At 42.6% G+C, this 22,407-nt stretch overlaps 1 protein-coding gene across 2 annotated transcripts; it reads right to left on the bottom strand.

The window, feature by feature from the left end:
* Positions 1–7,606: 7,606 nt before the first annotated feature.
* On the bottom strand, positions 7,607–21,905 carry S100Z (S100 calcium binding protein Z). Of its 2 annotated transcripts, none has more exons than XM_081213993.1 (4): positions 21,774–21,905; positions 13,779–13,920; positions 9,456–9,619; positions 7,607–9,165 (listed from the first exon to the last, which is right to left on the bottom strand). In XM_081213993.1, the coding sequence occupies exons 2-3, from the start codon at positions 13,917–13,919 to the stop codon at positions 9,461–9,463; spliced, it is 300 nt and encodes a 99-aa protein (XP_081070119.1). In that variant the 5' UTR covers position 13,920; positions 21,774–21,905; the 3' UTR covers positions 7,607–9,165; positions 9,456–9,460. The 2 variants fall into 2 exon arrangements, with proteins under 2 accessions (XP_081070119.1, XP_081070118.1); XM_081213992.1 differs by lacking the exon at positions 21,774–21,905 and adding an exon at positions 14,252–14,322.
* Positions 21,906–22,407: the final 502 nt, after the last annotated feature.

Raw genomic sequence — 22,407 nt, 5'->3', positions numbered from 1 at the left:
CCTGACTGTTTACAATTCCCACCTTGCAACCATGTACTTGCAACTTAGGATAACACTTCATACATCAGAATAAACGTGTTAGTCTTTAAGGTGTCTAGCTGTCTTTGCTGCAAGAGACACAACACAACCAACCCTCTGGGGATTTTTTTTCTAACTTCCCCAAATAGTGGGCTGCCTGTTGAAAGTTAGTTCTCAAACCTTCAGAGCACATCACAGAAGAGCATCACAGGTGCCTCATCTGCACCATACATTTCAAGCTTTAAACAATCATGGCTTCTCCTCAAGAATCCTGGAAACTGTCATTTATTAAAGGTGCTGAGAGTTGTTAGCTCTGTGAGGGGAAAGGGGTTCTTCCAACAACTCTCAGCTCCTGAACAAACTATAGTTCTCCCTTTCCTTTCTATTGCTTCCTCTCCTTGGTGTCTAATGCCAGCGTCCATTGAAAACCATGATGGCTTTTATCCTGTGGTCATCACGGAAGTTTGGGATGTAATCCACTGGGAGCAGTCAAGTACAACATTACCTTTTTTGCTAGAGTGGTCATACAGGGGATGTTGGTCCAGCTAGTCAAAACTTCCTGTTCCTCCTGGCCTGGAGCATCCTTCCTTGCATGTGTCTAGGAGGTGGGCGTGACCTTTCCAGACATGGTAAAAGGCCAAGTCACGCAGCTACCTTCCTCTCTTCAATCTTCCTTTTGTCCTGCGAACTTTCTGGACTGTACTGCTGGCTGCCAGCCAAGCAGTCCCCCAGGTTATCTCCCCTATGGGGTAAACCTGTTTGTACATGTCTGGAGCTTTAAGCCTAAAGCCTGCCTTCAGGGATCACACCGTGCTCTGCCTGATCATGAGTAAAACTACTTTTTGTTAGTTATGAATAAGACTGTGGTGTCTTTATTCTTTTAGGAGGAATTCAAAGGGGTCTTACCAGGAATAGTAGAACAAATCTCAATCTGGGCAAGACAGATTGAATAGTTTATTTTCTTAAGAAACACACGAGTTTGCAACCAATTTTCTGCTGCGCAAGAAGGGGAATGCACTCTGCTAAGTGAAGAAACTTGCTAGCGCAAGTTAGGAAGGATATTAATAAACAATATATCCTCTCCTGCCACCCTCAACATTCCCACAAGAAGAGGGAGGCTTCAGCAGATGTGGGCAACCAGGAAGGAAATAATGAGACAGCTTCCTCAAGCTTAGACTTTGAAATTCACTTGGGGTGTGTGTGAGGAAGATGGAAAACTTGGCTGGGAACTTGATAGGGTTTTGTGGGTGCCACAGCACCCATGGGCACAATGTCAATGGACCAGGGGCCTGATATGGTATAAGGGCAGCATTCTACATTCTGGGCATAAAGCTCTTGACCTCAGCACTGAAAGGATCTCAGATGGAAGACCACACTGTAAATATGTGGAGCCTTTTGGGCTTTTCTCAAGGTCTTTAGACAGGTGCAGAAGAGGACAAGCCTCTTGAACTTCTGCTTAAAAAGGGGGGAATTCTGCAGGGATAACTTACAAGTGGTACCTCGGGTTACAAACGCTTTGGGTTACAAACACTTCAGGTTACAGACTCCACTAACCCGGAAGTAGTACCTTGGGTTAAGAACTTTACTTCAGGATGAGAACGGAAATCACATGGTGGCGGTGTGGTGGCAGCAGGAGGCCCCATTAGATAAAGTGGTACCTCAGGTTAAGAACAGTTTCAGGTTAAGAATGGACCTCCAGAATGAATTAAGTTCTTAACCAGAGGTACCACTGTATATGATGTTGAGTCTTTCCACCAGAACCTGCACATTCAAATAGAAGGTGTCTGTAATTTCATTCTGTTTAGTTTACCATTGCATTACTGATTAATTGCCCCATAATTCAGCAGCCTGTTCCCAAGGGAGTGGGGCTCAATTACTCATTTTTAACTTTATTTTAGTTTGTTGCAAAATATTGGGAAGAAATAAAAGGCAGAAACCAGAAATAAGAAGCTTTAATTAAAGTTGCAGGGGATTTCTGCTGAGTATTACTTACTTCTGAATAAACATTTTATATTTTATTCTGTGAACTACCCTTAAATCTTATTATGCAGAGTGGTATATAAATCTAATAAATAGTATATATATAAAAAATATATTGGCCATGTGGATGGGCATTGCTGAAAAATGTATCACTCTATTAACACCCATGTGGAACCACCATTTTAGCTTAGTTAACGGCACACACCTTTATTTTTTGAGGCTATATGATACTAGGGAGCAATATTAAAGGTGGTTTTTCCTTTTAACACTAAGAGATAACATTTGCTGATTAATTCATTAGTTATCTTATTTCAGTATCTTAGAAATACACTTTTTAATGATTTTATAATGGACACATTTGCCTAAGCTTTTAACCTATTATTATTCTAACTGGTGAAAAGGTAGATGACTTATCAAATAAAAATATTTCAGTGGTAGGCAACTCTACTAAAAAAGGAACAAATTACTGGTACATCAAAACCACATCATCCGTGAGAGTTCCCCCCAATTACGTCAGTGTTGTTTGCCCATCTATAAGAGTTTTAGAACCACTAAAGTTCCACTGTGTGAGTTACAGATAAACGAGTCCTTGTCAAAAACAAACTCTGAGGCTATAAAAGCCACACTGACCTTTTTCCTTTTGAGATTAAGCTGAAGATTTGGGAGAATTTTCATGGCACCTCCAATAAATTCTCAGAAGCTTGCTGGTAGGTGGTATTATAAAACTCATGCTAAGACATGAGCAACACAAGATTTGTTGTGCCAGTTGTCGCGCCCACAATCACATCCATGGTCACTCTTGCTCATAATCCTAGCCGGTGACCAGTTGCAATGCCACAAGAAAACACATGAGTTTTATACCCCAAGCTATGCAAATTCTATTTTCCCCCATCAACCAGTCTTAACAATATTAGCTGTTACTTCTCACTTCTCCATATCCTGTGTAAACTTTCAGTTGAGTCAGAAAAAAACAGCTACCATTATTAAATCAGAGTTTTTGTGACCATGATTCTAGTCCCCCAAAGGGCTATGTTTGAATAATTTTTACTAAACAGAAAACCTCACTTTCTTTTCAATGCTAAAATTAGGCTACCACAATATTTTTTTCACATTTTGTTCTAATTACGCAGAGGCTCAAAATGCAGTTGCGTCAGTGAGACTATAAAAAACAGTTGATGGCAAAATTCACAACCCTTAGATTGCACTATTCACTATCAAGTATGTTTTTCATTCTTCTTATAAACATTCCACAATCTGAACCGTGAAGGGAACTTAGAGACAAAATAAAGCTGATTTTTACAGGATAAGGTTTTTCTTTTCAAAATTGTAGCTAACTCAGTGGAGCAGTTTACCAGCCTTTCTGTGTCTTACATCAATTTGAAACATTCTTCATTTGAGAAAGAAAACCTATTTCTAGTTCCTAGCATGCGTCTTTAGCTCCCACCAAGCAAACTGAATTGTATATTGGCTTACATATGAAAGTAATTGAACCTTAACAGTAAGTGCAATATTGGATACCTATATAGGAGACAAGCAGAAGAAAGGCCAAGGGTGATAAAGCTCAAAGATAAACTACTGTCATTTTATTTTGGATCAATTGATAATTGACCTGGCATAAAGGATAATAAAGGGAAATCATTTTCTGGTTATTCTGCCTCCAACAGTAATTACATGGAACATTTTTTTCTGTGGATGAATATGGCATCATTGACGTAACTACTATTTTTGAATGTGGAGGGTGCTGGAGAAACAGAGAAAATCATTAGGTACTTTAGAGCATCTTTTTAAATCCGTAACCCTAAAGTACATACAAGATATGTACTTTCTTTATAAAAAAAAGAGTTCCAGCAACAAAAAAAAAGAAAAACAGACAATTTTCCTACCATGAAACTTTAAATTGGCAAGCTTTGGATCCATGTCATTTGTATTAAAATGGATGCAACAAAATCACTGCAATTATACTGGTCCTTCAAGCTGTTTTAACCACCATTTACTGTACTGTATTTCTGAAGTGCCTCCCTGAGTACCAGCTGTAAAAGGATATCAGAGATGCTTTGATTCCTATGCCTGGACCAATGATAACAAACACTCATCCGTATTCAGGAAGATTGGCCTTGGTCACCTGGTGTATCAAAAAGTCCTATTTAATCAAATCATGGAGTTGGAAGGGACTCCAAGGGTCATTTAGTCCAACCTCCTGCAATGCAAGAATCTCAGCATGTGGTCCCCCTTAACAATTTGAAACCTGCTTATCTTTTGCAAAGGGGACACAGGTGGCGCTGTGGGTTAAACCACAGAGCCTAGGACTTGCTGATCAGAAGGTCAGCGGTTCAAATCCCCACAACGGGGTGAGCTCCCGTTGCTCGGTCCCTGCTCCTGCCAACCTAGCAGTTCAAAAGCACGTCAAGGTGCAAGTAGATAAATAGGTAACGCTCCGGCGGGAAGGTAAACAGCATTTCCGTGCGCTGCTCTGGTTCACCAGAAGTGGCTTAGTCATGCTGGCCACATGACCTGGAAGCTGTACGCCGGCTCCCTTGGTCAATAAAGCGAGATGAGCGCCGCAACCCCAGAGTCATCCGCGACTGGACTTAATGGTCAGGGGTCCCTTTACCTTTACCTTTACTATCTTTTGCAAGTGTGCCAGCTGTTTTGTTGCTGTACCACTATGGGTATGGGGGGTATGGGGTGTTAGGGAAGACCAAGGGCCATATTCAACTTACTGGTCCCACCACTGAAAGCCCATGCAAGGACTATGGCTAGTGCAATGGGGCTTTCCCCCCAAATTGCACGAGTTGCTGGGAGAATTCCCAGAACAGCACATGGGGCTGGAGAGGGCACATTGTTCCACCAGGTAGGCAGAAATGTTTGGGTTGCTGGAGTGATCCACCTAGCACTATGTTGAATTCCTCCTGAAGCAAATATGTAGTTAGGTAAAAATAATAATGATCACCATCATGGAATATTCCAGCCTCTGGTTGTATTTAGCTCTTCAAGGTTTAGTACACCATATATTTTGGAAAAATTCTCAAGCACCCTATGAGTCTGTTGTTTATAGTCTTCCTTTCATTGATTCCATGATTCAAGAACACAGTATCTTTCATTATTCCCCTATACTCACAGTTTGTTTACTTTGTGTGATTCCAAAGGATGCAGTTGTGTCCAGACTCCTGTGGGCTTAGAAAATAAGCCAAATAACAAAGGACTATCTTGCATCTAGTAACATGTGGCTAAAAGCAGATAACATTGACAGTATAACTTGTTTGCCTCAGAACAATGAAGCCACACTTCAGTGGTGTGCAGCCAACCTAAATACCTCTGAATAATGGATAATTTGTTAATTATTATCCCGTCAGTCAAAACTCTTATTAGACATGGAGATGATGTCATATCACTGCATAAAAAGCATGAGCAAGATAAACAACATGTATAAACACTAAGTAAACAAATAAATCTCAGTTACTCTGTAGACCATTTTATGACTTTCCAGCGCTCTAAGAACTAAGAAAGGTGTTTTTGTGCTAAACCTAGAACTTGCTTATGACTGATTCATACCAGCCTGCCCTTCTCATAATATTTTCTAGAGAGGTCCTTATTCAACTACGCAGCTGAGGTATACTGTGCCTTGACAAATATTTATTTCATGGTGGCACAAAATTAGAATGCTCTCCTTACGGAGGCCCATTATAAGCTTTTTGGTGTCACATGAAGACCTGCCTATTTACTCAAGCATTTTAGGGCACTTCCAGACTGTTGCGATTTATGGGTGGGACTCAGTCACATAATGTCAAATTCATGTAGTGCAATTATAGTTGATTGTGAGGGGGTGTTGTGTAGCAACCCACTTCGGCAAAAGACTGATGAGGAAGGCGGTGGGAAAATACATTGAAAAGTGAGAGATAACACATAACAGATGCAATGTCATCTAACCTCCCTGCAGACAAATCAGAATGAATGCTCAATAAACAGGTCTTCTGGCCTTATATTACAGATGCATTTTGCAATTTTTGGTTTTTGGTTCATTTTAATGTGTCTTTTTTGTGCTTATTTGTTGGCTTTAAATTTCTATGCTGTGTTAATTTTATCTGCACTTTTTGTACACCACCCTAGTGGTGGTTCATGAAGTACAGCTGATAAATACTCAAAACAAATAGTAAATAAATAAAATGAATCCTAAGCAGATTGTGCCTTCAATACAAACCTACCACTGTCCTTATTTTCACATGTGTATCAACCTGAATAACTCACATCACCGTGATGGTTTAATAATTCTGAATGTATGGTGTGTTACTTTTAATGGAACCAGACTCTTCCTCATAACTTCTGCAGGTGCTTCATGACTTTAATGTCAAAATATATCTCATGCCTTCATTTGCCATACTTGCTATACTAATATACTATCAATTATCAAACAGAGGGAAGGGAAACACAACCCAGCTGTATCCCCCCTCAATGACATTTCCAATTTCTTCTTCTCCATTTACCGCAATATTTTTGTGCCTAGAGTTTCAAAACACTCACTTGTTCTCGTTTTTAACTCTGGGGTTCAATTATGCATTTCCCAGTTCACCTTGATAGTCTCTGCTCTTGAGCCATTTGACACAGGCTCCTAATGCACGAGGATGAGGAGGTGTTGCCTTGACATGGGCTTACTTGGAGAGTCAATGCCTGAAAGAACTGCAGAATTCTGAAGCAAGCAGCAGCTCATTGATGTCATCAGGCACCTTATCCTGATTTCTGATTGGATAAAGCACTTGATGATGATGCTAAGGCTTATTGAAAGAACTGCCAAATACCAAAATACATTAATCCAGTAATTTTCCCCAGTGCTGCTTCAATGGTCATTTAGACATAAAAGGAAATGCCAATGCCTATAGGCTTAAAGGCAATACAGTTTGTTTTCTAAGCAACTTAGGGACATCTAATGCAACCGGGATCTTGTAGACTCTTAAGAAGTGAGTGTTTGACACTGCTGTATTTTTCCTGATCTCACATGTACAGAGAAGGATATTAAACCATAAATAGCTCTTACTTTTCTATTGATTTTTTAAGGTAGACTCTCTGATATAGACTCCTTTCTTAATTTAAGTGTTTAATGGTAGAGCTGAGGATGTTTGGATAAGCCCATGTAGTGAGCACGTTTTCCATTGTTCAAAGGGGGAGGCTAGTCTAAATTCATGATCATGGAGCAATTTAATTAAAGACAGCAGATAAATCTCCAGTATCTGACTTTGCTTTCCTCACTCCGTCTGTGCAATTGATCACACTAATAGAAAATACAGCATTGTTTTGTCTAGAACAAAGAATTATGGGCTATATCCTTCCTGTTGAAGAAAGTGGATACACTCCCCATTCTCCTCCTGCCTCCAGCCCCCTCAACACATGCAGCCCTTCTGCAGTCAACCATGTAGCTCCTTCCTAAATACCCAGGCAGATGCAAAAGAGCTTTTAAGGTCTTTGTTCCATTTCGGACTCGGCAAAATACGTCAGACCTTCTTAACTGGTTAAGAGACAGAAGCATAATTTTCACATAAAGTGTCTCGTGTACCTTTTCATACACAAATCCCAACATCAGAATCTCTGTCTAGTACTTTATTGTGGTTTATTTAAATGACATTAAAAGTAAAGAAAAACATATACAAAATGTTAATGGGAGAAAAAACAAGCCATTCAGCAGAACCACCTTCATCCTTATAACAATAGAACCCTAAACCCAATAATTCTAAAACTGGACCCACAAATGGTTTGTAAAAATGATTTGGATGGGTTTTTCAAATAGATCGAAGAAGATACTCAGAAGAATGCAAGATTGAGAGAGGAGACTTGAGTCAGAAAGATGGAGTACTGAGTCTGGGGGACAGAGTGCTCGACTTCTTTTGGTGAGTTCTTAGAGCAGAAAAAGCTGAACAACGCTTGTTAAGTCACTGGCAGGGTACTAGGGACATGATGGGGCCATGATCCATTAAAGGTGAGGCTATCTCAGGCTCTTGGCTCAATCTGGCTAGATGAAACATTTAAGAAGCATGCGTGGCCCTGGCTTTCCTCTCTCCCCAGGCTGTAGTTTTTAGCTAAATATTCTTCTCACCAGGAAATAACTGGTCAGCATTTGTACTCTTCCTATAGCCTTGCACTTAGGCTAGTAGCTTATAGAGCAATGGAAAAGATGTCGTTCATTCATACACTTGAAACTCTGAATTATGGGTGGAGTCAAGTGACCAGGAGCTCTGAAAAACCTTGCTATAAATGCCTATACCATGTGTGTGTGGCTGTGGCCTGTAGCCATACAGTTAGTTCCAGCATCTCTACCTCTCACCATCTGCTGAGAAATCCAGAGAAAGGCGGTAATGGTGCGGTTAACCTTAAGGTAAAAATCACTGTCATGTCAGGCTCAGCATACTACACTGCTATGCAGCTCTTATATGGCTCTGTTCCAGCACTACTCAAAAGGACTCAATAGAATTGAACTGGTTCAAGGTGTGACCTACAGCACCTAATATGCCATGTGATGACAGATCTAAAGGTCCAATACATACAGCAGCCATATTTATTATCATTTATTAAATATTATTTATTATTTATTAAATGTGTATACCGAACCATAGATTTCAGAGTGGTTCACAACATAAAAATGCAAGATAAAGAAACACAAAAATACATAATAAAAACAAGAGCAAGAACTAAACAAACCAATAGACCCCTCCCCCAAACACATTTAAAAGGGTAAAAGGATGCTCATCAGCCAAAGGGCTGGTTAAAGAGGAACCTTTTCACCTGGCACCTGAAAGGGTATAATGAAGGCGCCAGTGGAACCTCCTCGGGGAGAGTATTCCGCAAATGGGGAGCCACTGCAGAAAAGGCCCATTCCCCTGTTGCCACTCTCCAGACCTCTCGTGGAGGAGGTACATGAACAAGGGCCTCAGATGATGATCTCAGGGTCTGGGTGGGCTCATACAAAGAGACTTGCTGAAAGTAAATGGCTGGGTTTTGGAACACATCTTGCCTATGGATGAACTGCTCATTGTGCACTGATATAAAAACAGAAGTGGGAATGTTGACAGGAAACCTTGTATTGCTGTAAGGGAAGGGAAAGCCAAACACAAAACAAAAAGTGAAATATTGGTTCCGTAGAAGTTGCTGTCTCCCATCCTGTCTCCAAAAGGCGACTGCAACCTGTCAATGCAAACAGAGATGTAGCAGGTATTTAGCAATGACATCATCCTTAGGAAAAGGAAATTATCCACATTAACGTGCATACATTCAGCTTCGTTTGTATTTTCTTCCTTTCTCTCTTTTTCATATTGGCAAGTTACATCTGGATGGACATTCTACACAAGGAAGTGAGAGGAAAGCTGAAATGTCTCCATGATAACTTCATTTGTTATCCATAATATCCAGGTTCAATGAGCTCAACCATTAGACAAGAAAAGTGCTACAGTGATAATTAAACATGCTTCACCTACCATTTCTATTCTCCCCTTTTCCTCATTTGCTCTTCAAAGAAATCATTGCATGCAACAGTCAAGGCAGCAACCAGAACCACAAATTCGTTAAAATCCACTTCATTGTCTTTATTGCTGTCAAGATCTTGCATAATCTTATCAACCAACTGGGGATCCTTTTGACACTATAAAGGCAAAAACAGATAGATAGATGATAGATAGATAGATAGATAGATAGATAGATAGATAGATAGATAGATAGATGATAGATAGATATGTACATTTCAATATTGGTTAGAGAATCTTCTGAGATGTGCGTTAAATTACATTAGAGATTTCTTTTTATTTCCTTGAGGGCATGTGCATACACTGTCCTTAACCCTCAGGGAATTTCGTATATGTACTGTGATATTTACCAGTGTCTGCAGCAGGTATTTGTCTCAAGACAGAGGTGCCTCAACTTTGAACAACATAATATTTATTTCTAATAGTGTAGATGGTTTACTTTATTAATAAGCTAAATGTCAATGTTTTCCCACTAGGGCCATCATCCAATTGTATTGTCTTAGTAGATCAAGTATTTGAATTTTAGACAACAAACTGGTTACCGTATATGTGCATATAAATAAAGCTATACTCCGAAAGAAGAAATGATCTTGTTTTTAGGGACCACACACACATGTTGCAAGCAAAGAGCGCAGAGAGGTGATCTCTCATATAAGAGGCAGAAGAGGGAATTGATCTTTGAAGATGGTAATCCTATATATGTATACTCAGAACTAAATTCCATAGAGTTCAATGAGGCTTACTCCCAAGGCAAGTGGGTATAGGATTGCAACCCGAGTTTTGTTAGTCAGTTCCCCAAACTCAAAATATTGTAGTAATTTCCAGTATCTGTATCCCAATTAATCTAAACCTAGAATTTACCCTAATTACCATCAGCTGTATAGATAATCGCTCTGCGACCCTATGTATCTTGCATTCTAGATTTATATGAACTTCTGTGTACTAGTGAAATTATTTCAAGGGCATTTTCACATGTGAGGCTTTCAGCTTCTTGCATGCTAATGATAATGGTTGTTTGTGTAGAAGACGAATTTGCAACATGAATTAGCATTGTGGCTCCTACAGTTTTTAAAAATCATCATTACAAACCCGACAGAGGCAAAAGCTGCTTTAATCCTAATGTGTGAAATATGCTCTACAAACCAGGACTAAATTAGGAGCACTGGAAGCTAACATGTGGACTCAACCTAAACCAGATATAATCCACTATTTCTGCTTAATCTTCAAAAGTCTGAAGCACATCTAGTTAGTGCTTGCTGATTACTCTGGGGACTGGGTCACTACAAACAGAGATATTTTATTAAGATGGAATGCAGGACAGAGAGAATCCAATCCGAGAAAATTGATGACAGGTTCCTTTTTTTATTTCTTCCCTTTTTTGCAGAGCTGCCAGTTTTTAAGACTATGAGATTTCTTAGGATTAATAGACTACAGGATGCCACTTATATATCAGATCTTTCTTTTTTTAACACAAGAACTTCAGCGGCGTTATAAATTAGGAACAAAATAGAGGAACACAAATCACATCAGGACTGATAATGTGTCCTGTAGCGAGAGCTCTTCTCAGCCACCTCTCTGCTCAGGAGAGATAGGAAGCTATATTTAGAGTCCACAGGAGTTTCTAATCAACCTATGAATAAAACTGCATGTGGCTTCAGGCCCGAAGAAGCACTTAAAAAGCAAGAAAAGTTCCAGGCATAGACCAAAGTTCATCTGCATACACTTTGATCTACATATTCTTTGATCTACATATTCTATCTTTCTGCCCATCTGCCCACCTTACTAGCATGGTCAACAGCAATACCACCAGAAAGGTGGAGGAGAAGATAGCAAGCTATGATTGAGGTATCTTTAAACCAGGGGTGACTAACCACCAGGCCTCTCCATCTAATTCTTGGGGCTCTCCCCAGCAGCACAGCTCACCTGTCCTGATCTGCTCTCTCCTTGAGTGCTTTTCCAAGTTGGAATCTCATCCTTTAACTGTGATATGTAGCCTACTTTATAAAGGTAAGCATCACATCCATTCATCTGCCTACTTCACACCTCTCCCCACAATGGTATTCAGTTCCCAAAAGGTTGCACACCCCTGCTGTAAACTTTCGCCTAGGTATTATCACTTATTAAAATACCCTAAATGCCTCTTCTTTCTAATAATTTGCCTAAGGGAATATTATTACTTTGCTCTGGGGAGGCATCAGTACCTTTGAGACATTGGCAGCCATTACACCAGGCATAGGCAAACTCGGCCCTCCAGATGTTTTGGGACTACAACTCCCATCATCCCTAGCTAACAGGACCAGTGGTCAGGGATGATGGGAGTTGTAGTCCCAAAACAGCTGGAGGGTGAGTTTGCCTATGCCTGCATTACACTAATCCCCACCCTCATATCAGACCTATTCGCATGCTTCTCAACCATTGCATTACTTACTAAGGAATGGGGCAAACAACGTTATGCTTGACATGGCCACAGCTGAATAGGTCTGAAGGGAAGAGGGAAAGGACTGGAAGAGGCAGGGATGAGGTTGCCTTGAGGCAGTTGGGGATAGCACCCTATGGCTATGATTCAGCTACACAGATGGTGCAGAGAGAGCCTGTGAGGCTGACAGAGCGAGTAAGACTGTGTATACAAAAGCACATTTCCCCCTCAAAACCCCAGACACTAATCTGCCTTCACGGAGATACAGTTCCAATCACCATTCAACTACAGTTCCCAGGATTCTTTGGGGGAGGGTAATGCATGTGAAATGTGCTTTAAATATATGGTGTATATGCAGTCGAAGAAGGAACCAAGAGAAAGGAAAGTAAGTAAAAAACCCCATCACCCACCAGTTTCCCCATACCTATTTGTACATTGCACATGGTATGAGTCACATACAGCTAACGGACCACATTAAAACCATTCCCAAAGAGAACCTATGGCCACCACTGAAGAAAATAGAATCTCTATCTCACAACCCCAACCCAACTTCCTTCTGTCCCAGCTTTAGCCTAGTGAATAAGGTACAGCCACCCCTTGCTGTTTGCCGTATTCTGACACCAGAGGTTTACTGCCTCTGAACAATGTAGTACAATTAATACACTGGCCAAGATGGCTGAACTGGAATGCTTGGATTTAAAGAAGAGTACAGCTATTGTGGGCATAACAGAAATCCTGGTAAAAGAGGAGAAAGCCAGTGGGACGAGGTTATCTTTGGATACAAACTCTATAGGAAGGGCAGGATGAAGCAGAGGAGTTGTTCTGTACGTCAAAGAGAACATTTAAGCTTTCTGCTCTAATTTGTATGTTGCGCTGGATTCTTTTCTATATTGCATTTTTGTGGTTTTATTGTAAGCTGCTATGAGCCGCAGCTGAAGACTGGCCAGTAAAAAAAAGAAAAAGGAAAAGATAATAAACAAACAAATAAATAAAACAAATCAGATGATTCACTTCTGCAGCACTTTTGTGAGCCTTCCATATTCTTAGACTAGATAGGTAGTTGGTTCTAAATAACACAGCACTTGAAATATTCTTAAACTCTTAAGCAAAAACATAGCAGCTGAGAATTAGTTTTGCTTTTTTCCATGAAGAACACTTGAGTGTGTGCACTTGTGTCATTAATTCAGTACTGAAGCTGTGTTCTGTGGAACACAGTTTTTCCACTTTGAAAAGGAACACCACCTCTTCCCCAGTGAATGAATAAAATCAGCTCCCCATTCATTTAGATATTACATTTGCTATGGGGATCAACATGACTACTGTGCATCTCCTACCTTTCCAGTCCCGTTACTCATCTATACCATATAAACTGGGGCCATCATGTACCAAGTTCGTCCACCACTGATCCATGTCAGTGGGGGCAGGGAAGTTCACAACGCACAAACTGAGTTCTACCATATTGGTTGTAATGCCTAGACAAGATATTCAGCTGACCTATGGCATGAGATTTCCCCACAGCCAGCCCGCAACTTTTATAAGTTAACTGGGATTTGAACCCAAGACTTTCACATCCATATCAAAACTTAACATTATAGCTGACTATTTGGATAAAGCTTTCTAATAATAACATAATCAAGGGTCCTAAGTACTTGGTCACCAGAGCACATTTCCTTGGATGTGGCAAAATATAGCAACTATTTTTGCACACAGTACAGCTGCTGTTTCAGAAAAGACTTAATTGCATGTCTGGGTGAACAAACGGCATATGAAATACTCGTCAAGGATCCTCCAGTAGCTCTTCCCCCTCCCCATGTCCAGCAAGCAGTCAGTGAAAAAAGGATTTAACCATGACTCTGTCTTACCGAAAGGAAGTCAGTAAGTTCGCTGGTGAGGAGCTCCTTGAGTTCTCCTTTATTGAGTTTATATTTGTCCCCTTCTTTTCCTGAGTAATGGTGAAAGACCTTGATTAAGGTGTCCATCGCACCTTCCAGCAGTGTTGGCATACTACAAAGGGAGATAAAGGGAAGGCTTATAGCAACCTTGCATGAACCATCTAAAACGTAAGCATTTCTGTATATGCACAGAGATAAACACAGTTGTCCAGAAAGTCAATATAGGATTCAGAGCTTCTGTGATACTAAATATTTATCATCTGACCAGCTGCACAAACTTGTTTACGACACTAATTTAGGAGAGCACTTTTACAAATGAATCCAGGAAGAAATGTGTTGAGATCATTGGATGTGCAGTCATCTCTAAGTGGCCACACGTTTTCCTGAAAGGGCAAAGAAGCAAAATACATCTAACAAGGCAAAATTTAAGCATTTCTTCCTACCTGTTCTGAAGTGGTCCCAAATAAAGTATTGTCTCCAGCAGGTACAGACTGTGGTCAACTCTATTCTGAGGGTTCCACCCTAGCTTACCAAATTCCCCTGGGGTTTCTAGAGGGAAATCACCAATGATAAAATGTCTCCCCCTTCCTGGGTTTCACTTTATTTGTGACTGCCTGTTATGCGTCAACAGGTGTAGGTATCTTTCCCCAGGTGGCTTTCTTGAGGCTGGCTGGCTTCCCTGAGCATTCAATAAGGAGCTAGGAGTATAAAAGCGGCAACTTCATTAAAACAACGAGGATGGAAATCCAATTAGTTGCTAGGAAGCCAACCACTGGGAATACCACAAATACAGAACAAGAAGATGCAGCGCTTTGCCTTATGATTTATTTCATTTATATCCCATCCTTCCCCTAAGGAGCTAAGGGAAGTATACATTTCCTACCCCCTATTCCCCCATTTCATCCTTGCAATGACCCTGTGAGAGAATGAAGGCTGAGAAATAGGGATTGGTCCAAGATCATTCAGTGAGCTTTATGACTGAGGGGGGGTTGAACCTGTCTTCTCCCAGTGCTACTTCAACATACTAATCCTTACACTAACCTTCCCCTGTACCTTTGGGGTGTTTTGGACTACAGTTCCCATCAGTCCCAGTGAGCCAGCACAGCCAATCCAAACTGAGGATGAAGGGAGTTGTGGACCAAACATTTGGAGGGCACCAGGTGAAGGAAGGCTGCATCTGATTTCATAAGATATTGATCTAAGTTCAGTCCAATGTGAGACTGGATTGTCACGCTTCAGAAGTTAAAAACGAACCTTCAGCATATAATTTCCAAACTCAAAAGAGTACTGGAGACGCAAAGGCGTTCAAAGCACAGGTGGTGCCACTAAAAGATAGCCCTCTTCATGAAAGAAAGCCACTTCCGGCCTGCCCAGGAGGTGGGGTTGCGGGCTTCACGCCCACCCCACGTGAGCGGGGGGCTGGTTTCAGCCCCCGCGAGAACAGGGGAATCCCGGCCGGGTCTGCCCCCCCCAGCCAGCCAATTGGCTGGCTGGGGGGCGTGGCCTGCGCTATTCAGGGCCAGCGCAGAGGGGGCTTGCCCTCTTTCGCCGGCTAGCCCTCACGTTTTCCCACCCTCCCTCCCTCTAGGTAGGCTTTAGGTAGGTCTCTGACTTTGCTATGGACTTCGGTCTGTCGCCGCAAGGGCATGGTAGGAATTTTTCCCAATTGGCAATTGGTAGCCTTTTGGTTTTTCGCCTACCTCGTAGCAACTCGTCACAACTCTTCGGCATTGGCGGTAGGCATTGGTAAGAAGGGGTTAAGAGGATGTGGGGGGGGAGGAACGCCATCACCTCCCCCCAGTGAGCGAAGGGTGGTCCGTTAAAGGACTCCGGGGGGCATGGCCCTGTCCGAAGCCTATGGAGGTGTGGGCCAAAGGCACGCCCCCGAGCGGTGACCCAGGGAGCTCCTAGTCGACGTGCCTCGGCAGGAGACTCCCCCGATATAGTGTTAACCCTTCCCCATGTCTCCAGCAAATGGGCTGGAGCTGGATAGTCGTTAGGACCAATGCCTAAGCCAATGCCTCTCATTCCTGAATTCAATAAAGTTGTGGCCTAATTCGCCCAATTAATCTTAAATTATGGTGTCTTGTGTCTTTATTTATCCTGGTGGGGGGCGGGAACTCGCCACGCAATGGCAGGAAAATTCACTTAGAAAACACTGTAGCTATATGCTGTTTGCAACTTACTGATTCACTAGAAGTAGGAGCAGAAGGGTCCATCAGTTTTGATTTCCCAATTTCTCATTTTTTTTCCAATCTAAAATTTGGCTCTTCACATTTCTACAGCAATTTGATTTTTTTTCTAATCCTCACAAAATAACTTTGGCATTTGAGTACGAATTTCTAACAAACACATTTTTTTGTATGTACACATTTTTGCAAGTAATTTTTCTTAACATAATGTCTTTTTATATGTCATCTTCAAGAAAATATTCATATTTATGAACACTTTTACCTAATATGTGCATTTTAGTAAACTTTATTTAGTTGGGGAACTGCATCACAAAATTTCAAAAGATGGCTCAGTTCTCATTTTGCTTTGAAAAATGCAGATTCGATAGATACAACTTTTACATGTGATCTGAATCAAATTTCTTCTCAGTCCCTACTAAGAAGTAAATACAGCAAATTGTATTTCTACTAATTGGCACTTAGGGCTATGATTCAGAAAACATGAAGTCGTCCTCCCTAAGGAGGTGATGAGGTTGCTCTGGAAGGTGTAAGATCTTTCTTACTTGTGCCACATTTTTGGGCGTGTCTAGGGTTGCTTCACATGAAGTGAGATGTTTGCATTGAGGGGATGCGTGGAGGTGCAAAAAAGAGCATGGGTCCCAAGGAAATACAGCGGTACCTCGAGTTACAAACGCCTCAGGTTACAAACTCCGCTAACCTGGAAGAGTTACCTCGAGTTGAGAACTTTGCCCCAGGATAAGAACGGAAATCGTGTGCCGGCGGCGCAGCGGCAGCAAGAGGCCCCATTAGCGAAAGCACACCTCTAGTTAAGAACAGTTTCAGGTAAAGAACGGACCTCCGGAACAAATTAAGTTTGTAACTAGAGGTACCACTGTAATGGGGAATGTCACTCCTCAGCAATGGCCCTGTTACCCAAGGGTGCTTGTTGTTGGGGTTCTGCCCCCTGCCACAGATTTTTGGCTCTGAGCATTTCCCTAGTAAGCCTGGTTTCATTTCTTGAGAGTCGGTGGAACTAGCAGGTTTATGTTAGGGACAGCCAGACCACAGAGACACTCAATAACTTTGAGACATCTTGAGATGCCTTGTGAATGGTGCAATCTGACTAGGAAGCAGGAGGACCTTACCTGAATCACTGAAGTTCATCTCTTGATTCAGGGAACAAACAGAGCCAATGCACACTTCTATTACAGGGTTCAGATACAAATGTTGGTGAAATTTTTGTGTGCATTATAAGTCAAAATTTTATTTGGAGTGTGGCTCCCCCTTGTGTGCTGAAATGGAGTTGTATGCTGTTTACTTTAGATTTACCGTAACTGGCACAGTTAAGTGTTTTCTGTGCTATCTTGCTAGAGAAGCAAACACATAGAAGTGGAATCTACCTACTTAAAAAACCCTTAAACAGCTAGCTAAGTCCTCTAAGCTGTGAGGACAGCAAAATAAAAAAATATCATGGGAAATAATAGTTAAGCTTTGTGCACCTCTGATCCCTGCAATTTATTGGGACAGCTAGAAGAATAACCTTGATCACCAGCTGCCTCTAGAAATAAAAAACTCCCAAAGAACCTCATGTTTGTGGTACTCAGTGGGGCCACATGCACACACCTCTCAACTCAATATCCAGTTTGGAGGAGTGGGTAAGAGCTACCTTGGTTACCTGTGGCCATCCCTGGCAGCAGATACTTACCTAGGTGTTTGCCAGGTTGGTCCTTGCAAGAGCACAGGTGCAGCGGGTGCAAAAATTGTGCCTCTCCACTCTGGCTTGGAGTGGCTAGAAGCCTGCCCCTTCACCCCCAAGGCTGTTCCTCCACTGCTCTAGGCTACTGAGTGAAGTGCACAGGCTCTTCTGAGTGCCTCAGCAGAACTCCTTGCCAAGGGCACAAGCGACCCTAGGTACTTATACCTCTGCCTGGCAGATCCTCACAGGTGGGATGGATAGAGAGATAGATACCGGTAGGTAGGTAGGTAGGTAGGTAGGTAGATAGATAGATAGATAGATAGATAGATAGATAGATAGATAGATAGATAGAGTGTCCCTGTCCTTTGAAGCCTTGATGTCACTCTCCACTCATGTGGAGCTGCCTCACTCTAATGGTAGGGCCAGCCCCAGTTGCAAATGAGGAGAAGCAGCAACAGGAAGCCAGGTATGGATCAGCAACAAAATAAGTTCCCATGAAACATTCTATCATAGGTTTCGGCCTTGCTTTCTGTCCAGTTATATTTTAGCACTTTTAAAGGAGATTTTGATTCAAGTTCTAGTTTGACCATGGGTAGTCAAACTGTGCCTCAAGCAGTGGAAACTTTTGACATTTGAAAGTGAGGGTTCATGGACCTAGTTAAGGGACACAAGCAAAATGTGGTTTGTTTTGAATTTGTTTTAGGCCTGTGGCCCTCCAGAGGCCATGGTACTCCAACTCCCATCAGGCTCAGCCAGCCTGGCCAATAGTAAAGGATGTTGAGAGTTGCCGACCAATGACATCTGGTTGGTTGCAGGTTCCCTATCTCTGATTAATGCTTATACCAGCCCAAAATGTGATTCATTCATTCATTCAAAAACATTGATAAGCTGCTGTTAGGTTTCCAAGGGGTTGCTCGTACGCAAGCAGGCAAATCTCTCCCTGGCTGGCTGCTAATGTAAACTTTATCTGTCCGGAGAGCCACTCACCCGTGGCTGACTCAATCGCTGGCAGAATCCGTGAGTGGGGCGTTTCTTAAACTTCCTCCAGCACAGAAGCTCCTTGACGCCGAGTCTCCGCCTTCCCTCTCTGCGCGAAAGCCTTCTGCGCAGAGAGGGTATGGGCAGCGGAGGACCCCTTCCTTCCCCGCTTGTCCCAGGCAAGGAGTCATGAGACCGCCTCTCCACTTCCGACTCCTGCACCCCCTCTCCACTGGAGCCGCGTTTATTCTCTTCCCCAGAAGATGAGCTGCTTCTCCCGATCCCTGGAGACTCTCTATAATCCCTCTGGCTTTTGCTCTCTTCCTCCGGCGCTGATGGCAGTTCCCTGACAGCTGCTTAATAGTTTAAAAATCTCCAAGCTGTGTACAATATAAAACAAACAGTATTAGTCAAACAAAAATACCGCGTAAAACCAGAGAGCCGGATGTGAGAGCAGGATGTTAGATGGGCCATTGGTTTGGTCCAGCAGGTCCTTGCTTTGTTCTTATCTGTTATGGTGCCCTGCAGATGTCCTTGAACACCCCCTCCAGCCAACCCCAGCTATCATGGCCAATGGTCAGTGGTGATCAGAGTTGTGGTCTACTCTGCCTAGGCCAGAAGTCAGTGAGAAGCAAGAGCTGGTCAGAACCCAGCCAGCAGAATTCCTTTGAAAGCAAAGGAGGAGCAGGAGATAAGCAGGAGTTCTACAACCTTGGTGGCAGAAAGTGAGGAGGAATTAAAGACGTTTTTCATGAGGGTGAAAGAGGAGAATGCAAAATATGGTCTGAAGCTCAACATCAAAAAAACTAAGATCATGGCCACTGGTCCCATCACCTCTTGGCAAATAGAAGGGGAAGAAGTGGAGGCAGTGAGAGATTTTACTTTCTTGGTCTCCATGATCACTGCAGATGGTGACAGCAGTCATGAAATTAAAAGACGCCTGCTTCTTGGGAGAAAAGCAATGACAAACCTAGATGGCATCTTAAAAAGCAGAGATATCACCTTGCCGACAAAGGCCTGTATAGTTAAAGCTATGGTTTTCCCATTAGTGATGTATGGAAGTGAGAGCTGGACCATAAAGAAGGCTGATCGCCGAAGAATTGATGCTTTTGAATTATGGTGCTGGAGGAGACTCTTGAGAGTCCCATGGACTGCAAGAAGATCAAACCTATCCATGCTTAAGGAAATCAGCCCTGAGTACTCACTGGAAGGACAGATTGTGAAGCTGAGGCTCCAATACCTTGGCCACCTCATGAGAAGACCCTTGGAAAAGACCCTGATGTTGGGAGAGATGGAGGGCACAAGGAGAAGGGGACGACAGAGGACGAGATGGTTGGACGGTGTTCTCGAAGCTACCAACATGAGTTTGACCAAACTGCGGGAGGCAGTAGAAGACAGGAGTGCCTGGCGTCCTCTGGTCCATGGGGTCACGAAGAGTCTAAACGACTAAACAACAAAAAGCAGTGGCATAGCATGGGGAGGGCCGTGGCCCTGGGTGTATGATTTTGAGGGGGCGCGAGCCAGGTGCCTCACCCAGGGATCCCCATCCTGCCTGCCACTGGGGGTCTCTGGGCCCTGGAGCCCAGCCTGGCCTTGCTGCTGCACACCTGGCCCCCTCGCTGAATGGCTGCCCAGACAGCATTGGGGGGATGCATCCACCAAGGGCTGTATCTGTCAGCCACCCGACCAGGCTCCCCGCTTTGTGGGCAGGCAGGCAGGTGGCAAACTGTGGCCCTGTGAACCATCCATGCTCTGTGCCTGTGGCAGGAAGGGATGGGCTGGCGCAGTGGGTTTGGTTCAGCCTTCAAGCTAATCCTCTGGTCCTGCCTGGTGCATGAGCCTTGGGCGCCAGCAAAGGGCACAACGCAGCTGTGAACAAGTCACAGCTCACATCTCAACAAAGAGGGATGGGGGAAAGGGATCCCAAGGACACAAACTCATCTCTCAGGTGTAGTGAGAATCATCATACAGTGGTACCTCGGGTTAAAAACTTAATTCGTTCTGGAGGTCTGTTCTTAACCTGAAACTGTTCTTAACCAGCACCACTTTAGCTAATGGGGTACTCCCGCTGCCGCCGGAGCACAATTTCTGTTCTCATCCTGAAGCAAAGTTCTTAACTGGAGGTAATGTTTCTGGGTTAGTGGAGTCTGTAACCTGAAGCATCTGTAACCTGAAGCATCTGTAACCCGAGGTACTACTGTATATTGAGAACTAAGAAGCAATATTTAAATCTAAGAAAGATATTAGCCTAAATCTTTAAATTAGCTAAGGATCGGAAGACCTTTTATAAAGGACCTTTAATATGAGCTATAACCAGAAGAGGGAGCTCTTATGACATATAGAATACACTATATCTATTCTAAAGTATGAGGACTTACCTGTACCATCTCAAAATTCGGCTAGTAATTTGTTCCTGCATTTTGGAGATGTGAACCACATATTATTTCTTCTGTCTAGGTGATACATGTGTTTCCCTGGAGTTAAAACCTGCTTTTGGCATAGCTGATAGTAGCCTGAATTTTTTTTCTAAAACAACCACATTTCACTGTCCCTTGTGATGTGCATTTGGCATATCATGGTTTTGGGATTATGGAGTACTCACACCTCCCTGATTCATTTCCTTTTTGCTCCTCCTGCTGCTCATTTCTAGTCCTCCTGAGTTTGTTTGGGCAACTGACATCCACCGGGAGTGACACCTTAATGCCTTCTGTATGTGCTGCATCAGGAAAATTTTGGTCATCAGGTTGTATTTTTCTAATGGTTGCTAGTCATCCTGGGCAGAGTCCAAGAAATGTATTATCACCATCATAATTATCATAATCAAGTTTATTATTCACACAAAGCATAGCCCTGTAGATTTGGTATATTAGCCCTAAGGGCATGAAACCTGGAACAAGAAACAGTAATAATCTTGTTCTGCGACATTCTTGGCTTGATTAGGTATTAATACAGTACCTGCTTGCTTTGTGTATTTCAGATTCCTCCCTTTGCTTCCGCTGGGAAGGCAACTCCCTGAGTGCTTTGTTATTCCTTACATAACACGATTAGGACACACAAGATCACTTCCTTGATCCAAAAACATGAGATGGAATGAAAATGATATACAGTATCAGGTATTACCTGAACTCCCAGGATCATGAACTTTGCAGTGGCTCACTTCCAAGTGCCAGAGTCCAATTTATTTCTCCATACAGTAGACCAGAGCACTCATTCAGGCTGGCATGATACCAGAAACTCCAATTAGCCCTTTCTTATATATATGTAGCTTGTTAAAGGTACTGAGAGTTGCCAGGCAACTCTTATTCCCCTGCTACAGCTGTAGTTGCCAGAGTGGTTTATCACTCCCTACCTCTTCACAGGGAACTGTAGCTCTGTGAAAGGAACAGGAATCTCCCCAAAACTCTCAGAACTGTTAACAAACTACAGCTTCCAGAATTATTTTCTTTTTCGTGGAGGGGCGGGTCATGACTGTTCAAAGTGGTATCAATAGTACTTTAAATGCATGGTTTAAATGTGGCCTACACAGGGAGATTGTGGGCTCTCCTTCACTGGAGTCATTTCAGGAGAGGTTGGACCATTATCTATAAGGGAAGCTGCAGTTGCATCTGGCATTGCAGGTCCTGCACTGAGCAAAGGCTTCAACTGGTGTACCCCCAAAGTCACTTCTGACTTTATATTTCAGCCCATTAAATTGGCATGTCCATAGGTCAGCGGTTGAGCATACATTATAACACAGGAGAACTCAGGTTCATTT

The sequence above is a fragment of the Podarcis bocagei genome (assembly GCF_964188305.1).
Source record: "Podarcis bocagei genome assembly, chromosome: 11".
Lineage (NCBI taxonomy): Eukaryota > Metazoa > Chordata > Lepidosauria > Squamata > Lacertidae > Podarcis > Podarcis bocagei.
This window is presented reverse-complemented; position numbering and strand designations above follow the sequence as displayed.